This window comes from Rosa rugosa, chromosome 4, assembly GCF_958449725.1.
Source record: "Rosa rugosa chromosome 4, drRosRugo1.1, whole genome shotgun sequence".
Taxonomy (NCBI): domain Eukaryota; kingdom Viridiplantae; phylum Streptophyta; class Magnoliopsida; order Rosales; family Rosaceae; genus Rosa; species Rosa rugosa.
In genome coordinates this window covers 32,980,599-32,988,568 of record NC_084823.1, presented here as the reverse complement: position 1 = coordinate 32,988,568, position 7,970 = coordinate 32,980,599, and the positions used below count along the sequence as shown (strand labels likewise).

At 35.6% G+C, this 7,970-nt stretch overlaps 1 protein-coding gene across 1 annotated transcript; it reads right to left on the bottom strand.

Moving 5' to 3' along the window:
* Positions 1-470: 470 nt before the first annotated feature.
* On the bottom strand, positions 471-4,829 carry LOC133745190 (RINT1-like protein MAG2L). Its single transcript, XM_062173211.1, has 4 exons — positions 4,441-4,829; positions 4,216-4,314; positions 2,902-3,011; positions 471-2,783 (listed from the first exon to the last, which is right to left on the bottom strand). Exons 1-4 carry the CDS (start codon positions 4,742-4,744, stop codon positions 927-929), a joined length of 2,370 nt encoding a protein of 789 aa, XP_062029195.1. The 5' UTR covers positions 4,745-4,829; the 3' UTR covers positions 471-926.
* Positions 4,830-7,970: the final 3,141 nt, after the last annotated feature.

The following is a 7,970-nucleotide window of genomic DNA, read 5'->3' as shown; positions in this document are numbered from 1 at the left end:
AAAATCTGGTATCTACCAAAACTAAAGAAGATCGAGGCTGAGTCCGATGCAGAGAATGTTATCACGGCTATCAAAAGCCTTGAAAGTGATCTCAGTATGGAGGGACCTAAAGTGATCTCAGAGAATGTTATGCCCCTAGGATGTAATATCCACAAGCATTAATGAAATTATTTTATTCCGATCATAAAAAATAAAATTAATAAAATAAAAAAAACTAAAGCAACATTTTTGGTATTTTTCAATTTCAATTCTGTTAATATCCACAAGCATTAATAAAAGTCGGTTCAACCTGAAAACATTCCGTTAATATTCGGTCGATAATTGTCAAACCAAACAAGCAGCCATATAGTCAGTTCAATTTCAATTCAATTTTATCGTTTTGTTGAACTAAAAGTCGGTTCAACCTGAAAACATTCCGTTAAGATTCGGTCGGTTCAATAATTGTCAACCCTAACAGGCAGCCATGTAGGTAAACAAAGGTCTAATCGATTTGCAATTTAGCATACATGAGACTGTAACCAAAGGGGAACAAGAGACCACCGCAGCAAAATTGGACAGGCCATGTTGGAGATTCAATGTACTATAATCTAGACAGAGTTCATTTCAACTGAGGAACACAGTGGATCGACTACTGTCAAATTCTCATTCATTCAGAATTTCAGATGTTGAATCTCTTAAGTTTAATACATGTCCCTTTGATTTCCTATCCAAGGGATTCTACAGTGGCACTCGAACGACCTGCCCTATACATGACATTTTGCTGAACAATATATTATGGGAGTGAATAGTGATTCTACCCACACACACATGTTAACCTCCCTATGAAATAACCCTCCTCTTAGTTCTTGGTCTGCTTGTACACAGTTTGTGCAATCCAGACATGCAAGAATTCTGTTCCAATTCTCACCATCACAAAAACTGGAAAATTACCTGCAAATGCTTCGCCTTTTTCTTTTCTTCATTTTCAACAGCATCATAATCTCTCTAGTAGAAGGGAAAAATGCTTCGGGCCGAACACAGAAAGGCTGAAAAACTGAGAACAATGCTTGCATATCTGTTTCAAACTGATTGATCCCTCCATCGAAAAATTGAATGCGACATGTGATACCACTGCAAGATATGAAATGGTCAAGCCCCTCAGCTAGACTTCTCCACAGATCTAAAAAATCTGTGGCATTGAGAGTCATTCTTAGAAGAATAAGATGACATCTCAAAGCGTCTAGTGGTTCAACAAAATCCACAGATATATTCAAATCCACAGCTGCTGATATTTCCACGGGAGCCAAGTCTTCTAGCTGTTGCTCATAGAGTTTCATCTTTTGCACATATTCCCATGAAAGATTTTCAAACTGACGAAGAAGAACAGAAATGATCTCCATCAACCAGTTAGTAGCGAGCTCAGACAAGCTTTGTATTTCTTCCCCGAAAAAATTATAATCAGTATTCTCATCTTTTCTCTGGTTGCTAGGATCATTTTCAGCAAGTTTCATCTCCAAAAAATTTACATCATCACTCCACTGTCGAAGCTTCAATTCAATGTATTTGGCAGCATTAATTGATCCACATACTCTAACTAAGGCCTCATCATCTGGATTGTCAGGAGTAATTTCTGTTCTCTTGCAATGTACAAGCAATACTTTAAAAAAGTACCACAGGAATCTGACAGCAGTTAATCTAATAAACTGTAAACGTGGTAAGATGACAGGCATAGTTTGGCATCTTTCAACCATCTCCCATGTGGTTCTAAGGGCAGACTCTGCAATCAATGGGGCTTTATGGTCTTCTCTTGTAGAAATAAGAAAATGTTGCGTATCAAAGGGCAACTCAGCTCCCTCTTTGCCATCTACTGTCCAAGCTCTTTCATCATTCAAATCTGTTTTAAGTTTATCGCAGGCATTCTTGAGCTCTATCTTTGCCCAAATCTTGAGCCAGTCTGGTCTATTACCAAATATCATCAACACTGAAGTGTTCCCGGAGAGACTCTCCACCCTTTCTAATTCTGTTGAAAACAGACTGGTTTCAGAACTTAAAAGTGACTGAATCCGTTTATCAAATAAAACAATAAGGTCAATGAGATGAAGCCATGACAATATGACTTCGGATTTCATCTGTTTCTCCTGGTATTTTTCGGCAAGAGAAGAGAAAATTCTTTTTGCCAAAAATTCAGAAAGCAGTTGTACCATGGAAGAAACCCAAGCTTCTTTGGCACTGTAGCTTATCAATCTTGCTCTATCAATCAGAGGCTGCAAGACATCATCCACGCCTACAATAAAATCCCTTGTGATTTTGTAGGCAAGCTCAAATATAAACTCAGGTTGATCAACCCACTTTGAGAAATGGTATTCCATGCGTGATGCAATAGGAGACACCAATTCATCGATGGCCCAAAGCTGTATTATGCACTCCTTTTGTCCTGAGAGGTTGAGTTGTCGGTTTTCCCTCCTTGTTTGTATATGCTGTAAAGCACAAAGAGCTAAAAAGCTATCTGAATAACTCCTCCTTTTTTCTCCTTGCATTGAGATTAATGGATTTGAAAGGCCTGAGAGCTCACTTTCTATTTTTAATGTCGAAAGTTTTGGTGGCCATCCAAGAGAAGCGAGAAATGCTCGGTGATCTGCAAAGACTTGTGGACGAAGAACAGCCAAAGTTTTGTCCACCCTAGCATCAACAGATTTCAGAAGATGATGCCACTGTGGTCGAAGTTTCACAAGGCCAACCAACACTTCCAAATCATTCAAAGCTTTTATGGCCTGAAGCAACTTTTCCTGCTTTGTTCCAGAGTTCTGCATTCCAGAGATACCAGAATGATTAATTGGCCCTTTTCAATTGATTACTAGTCAAAGATGCATCAGTATATAACATGAAAAATGAAAAGAAAAGAAAAAATGTTCCAGTAGATACTGATGAATTTGATAGCATTGCAGAGAACATTTTTCCACTATGGCAATTCACAAAACAGAAAACTGCATCTTCTAGATCTCCAACCAGAGCTTCTAACTGTAGAGTAGTCTCTGAAAGATTAAGAGGGTAGTTTAGCTTGTGACAAACACAGAGAGATAGAGAGGGCGGCCCCAAACAAATTGTGAGCAGAAACAATCTGAATAAAGAGAAAAACTGAAACCACGGGCACAAATCAAATTGTTGATAGGTAGAGAAATATCCTCAGCTATGATAAAGAAGATGAAAAAGCAAAATAGAAAAAAAAAAAAACATTTTACATATATCGCATAGCTCAAAACCATAGAAAAGCAAAAATTGGAAATTGAGAAAAATAATCTAATAAGTAGTAACATCAAAAAAGTTTGAAATTTGAGAGTTGATATCACAAGCATTTTGAAGGAAACACTAGGTCGAAGATAACATGAACATTACAAGAACGGGATTAGAGATTTAGTCATAAGAATTGTAAGCATAAACAATCAAACAAAGAACAAATCACACTTTCATTTATGAGATCCCATAATCACTCTGGAGAGACTTATAAAAATTATGTATGGTTTCAATAACTGTGTGGTGTGTAACCAAAGATTCTGAATAAGATACCAAATTTTATGAATCACATAAAACAAGAAGGCATATTTTCTTTATGTTGTAATGTATATAATTCATATCTTCCTAAAATGGTAGAATGATATGTAAAGAATATACTGGTAGTAAGGTTATCTCTACTTATATGCAATTAAAAATATATTAATAGTAACTTATGCTAATCTGCATTCTGCAGAATAATAAAAGAATCATTACCTTTCATTCCTCAATCTTTGGAAATAAAGTTAAGTTTTTTTCGGTCAAGTCACCTAAGCAAATATCACAGGTACTATATTTGAGCTGTGAACCCTTAACTAAGCATTCCTAGGCGCTAGGATGAGTAAAAGATCACAGGGAAATTCATCACGACAGGGAGAAGTTTATTCTTTCCTTATCAAGTCCCATTACTAACCTACGATACTGTCCTCTCTAGCATTGCTTAGTTAACATACCCTCAGCTATCATAAACAACATGAAAAAAAAAAAAAAAAAGGCAATGTGAATTATCCAGAATTAGAAGTTGATTGACTGTTTGAATTGGATTCTGAAATGGAGATAAATTAATGACTATATTTGCCAAAGGGTCAAGTACCCAAAAATTATAACAGATCAAATACACTATTTTTAGTTGAAGTAAGCACCAAATCTCTGACATTGAAGTAGACAAAGTAGGCATTCCTAACTCACCAAGATAACTGTGAATGGTCTCGATTCGCTTTACTTCCTTTGCAAGCTGAGGAAGCTCTGTACCCAAAACTCTCTGCAACTTTTTCCAACCACTCCCACCTATAATACCAAACCCAACAAAAAAAAAGAACCCAAATTTCAAAAAAGAAAGCTAAAATATTCAAAAAGAAAAATGAAAAGAATGAAGCTTTTGAAAACCCAGATGGGGAAGAACAGTGCACGAACATTGGGAAGTGACGAGGTTGAGATTCTGGAGACTGATGTCTATGTTGTGAAGTGCGGTTTTGGCCGAAAAGGAGCGACGAATCCATGAAACGGTGCGTTGGGTGAGAGATGCTTTGAGGTGTAGGAGAAGAGAATCCAAATGAGAGGAGCGGGTGCGGAGCGAGGTGTGAAGAGGAGGAGCTTTGTGGAGAAGATCTTGGTGGGTTTGGAAGTGCTGGTTCAGAAAGCTCAGTTGGTGTTTGGAGAGGTCACTGGGTTTGGGCAAACAACGAGTCGAAGAAGAAGAAGAAGAAGGGTCTTCCATTTGGAGTCTGTAGAGAAGAGAGAAGAGAAACCCAGCACTGAAGAGAGACAGTTTTTATGTCTCGACTCTTGTCGAGGGTTTTGGACTTTTGGGAGCTTCTTTTAACTTGTAGCTCTGCTACGAGGGCGAGATGTCGGTCGGGTTTGGTCTAACCGAATGAGAACATATGGGTCGAAGGTAACCCGGGTTTGAGCCCAAATTGCCTCGAGAAATCCATCTTTAAATTGAGAAATTCTATTTACTCCTCCTAATCTAAAAGTTATTTTAATGTGTAACATAAAGATGTTTCGTGACTTCGTCCCTTCTTTAAAGACTAGGTTTTTGAAGAAAAAATGTGAAAGAGAGAGTGAAAGTGATGAATAAATATGCACATTTTTAAACATTGTAACATTATGGACAATTTCGTATTATGAACTACGGTCTGAGGATCATCTTCTTATTAAAGCTATGTCGTTACTCTAAAAAATTACGAATCAAAATACGTAGTTTTAAGCGTCACTTGGAAAAAGCAAATATGTTTGAAAGCGGAAATATAGTGAAGATTCAAAATCCATAGTTTTACGTATCACTTGGAAAAAGTAAACGTGTTTGAATGCGGAAATATAGTGAAGATTCACAGCTGAGTAATCTTTATATTATACAGTAAACATGTTAAGCAGCGATAAGTGTTGCCCGTGGCCCACCATTGTACTGATACTGTCCCAACTTAACCACCCATTAGGTGTTGGGTTTTAATCACAAAAGGTCTCGGTACAATTGAGTGTGATCCACCCATTTACAAGTTATATTTTTATTTATCATTTTTCTAATGTGGGATCTTTCCTCTCCAACAACATATTGTCATTACTTTGATTATCATAACACTAATGTTGCATTCTGTACCTTATGCGAAACACATTTGTGACAACCTGAATTTTAAATTTATAAATTTTAAAGTGGAAAGTTATTATTGAAAATTTTTTTTATCCAATTTTACTAGTTTTAAAGCTCTTGAAATTTTTTTTTTAGTAGGTCAAATTTTATTTTCAGTTACATAAGAATAAAGTAGACATCTTCACAAGTTCGTAGCAATTTTCGGTGATTTTTTCGGATTCTCCAGCTATTTTTAATGACTTTTTGAAGTTTGAGTGGAAATTACATTAGTTTGGACACATGTCGCGTTATTATTGGTCCGTATGCATTACTTAGTGACCAAGGACAGCAGCCCTACGTGTTGCAAGTTGGAATATGTATATCAGATGTTTGACATGTGGCAAATAATGAAGGAGAGATCAATCAGATTAAGAAACGTGGCGCCCATGTGTTGAAATTTTAGAGATGCCTTGACAAGTGTCATTCATACATAGACCAAAATCATAAAACTTACCCATTATGTTGGTTTACCCGACCCTATAAATAGTCTAACCCGCTTCAGCTATTTTCCCCACAATTTTCGGAGTTTCTCTCTCCTACATTTCGGAATTTCCATTTGGGTGCGGCTATCCACCCTTCCATTTTCTTTGTTCACCATACTTGCTCATTACACCCTATATTTTAATTTCTATTATTAAATATACTTATCTAACTCATTTATCCTTCTAAAAATATCCTTCTATGACATATCCAATTGAAAAATATTTTTTTTAACTAAAATCTCTCATTTAATTTATACCAATAAAAGAACTAAAATATATTAAAGTTTCTTAATAAAATCATAATCTGATTTACTTCCATTTTTTTAATTTTTTCATTTAGTTTCAATGTTCATCTATTTCAATCAATGCCAAAAGATTAGTAAGTTAACAACTATGAGCAATGAAGAAGAGATTGATTTTTTTGTTGTTGGTGTTTTATACTTTTACATCAATGTTCACAAATGGTATCGCAAAGATTTTGATGAAGTTCACACTAATGGTTTGCAAATTGAATAACAAATTAACGATGAGGAGTCAATAATAAAAAGACCAAAAAATAGTAAAATATTCAAATTGGGGTGGAGAAGATGAAGATCAATGTTATCCAATGAGAAATTAAGTAGTCTTTGTACTTACTTAATTGGTTATGTATTTAGTTGTCCTTACAAATTTAGATTTTAGAAAATTAGTGTACTTATTAGTCATTTTGCACTTGGGTAACATAGTATTTTAATAACTCAAATGTTTATAAGGTGAACTAAGAAAATGGTAGGGTAGCAATAGCCGCACCCTTTCCATTTTCTCTCTCATTTGTTTTTGGCATAACTTTTGAACCGTAAGTCCGATTTAGGATCCGTTTTCTCCTACGGATTTGTCTTGACGAGCTCTTTCTATTGGTGGTGGAAAGAAAGTTCAGATTTGGTGAAACTATTTTTTTGACGACCTAGGAGGCTTGATTTTATTTTGTATTGTCTACGATTATCGGAAATAAGGTAGGGGGATCTCGGGGAAACTTTTTATGATTGGATATTGATTTTATGTGCTTCGTGTTTATGTTATTCTTGTTAATATTATGTATGAATAATTTCTTTGATGATATTTGAATTACATGTACAATTTTTGTACGCTGATTGATGTAAGTGCATGTTTTCATGGAGGTTGTTATTTATCAAGTGTACAGGAGTTGGGGGAAAATTATGATTATTTGGTGATCGTGGGAATTATCTTTTGTGTAGTTGAGTCTAAACATTGTAGGGATCAAGCTCAAGTGAGCATGTGTGCACAATTAGGTTTAGAATATCGGCAGTATAATTGTCGTTATATTTGGGTGATTTGGGCTTGGATATCAATGTTTCAGACAAGATGACTAGCAAAAGGGGTTTGGGGGATTTGGTTGAGTCTGGGGGTTAATTTATATGTTTGGATATTTAAGTCACAGTTGCAAAACTGTAAAGTACACGGTATGGGACGTGTAGGCTTGCATATTCTGATATATGGATTAACGGGTATATAAATGGAGTTGGATTGCATCATTGTTTGATATGCATGTTATAATTGAAATACATGATGGTATTATCTTTGGTCAATTATCCATGAGGAAGTTTTTATGTCCCTACTGAGCCGCTGGTTGAACTCACCCCTTAACAGATTTTGCAGGTATGGAATCAAGATACTAGGGCAAGAAGTTCCGATATGTATATAATGTCAAATGGGTTGTGAAACTTGTGTTTCCTTTATGTTTGTTTGGAATAAAGAATGAGTACTAGTGTACTATGTGATAAAGACTATGTAATATATGCTTCCGCTGGAATTTTGAGATATTGTTATCTAGT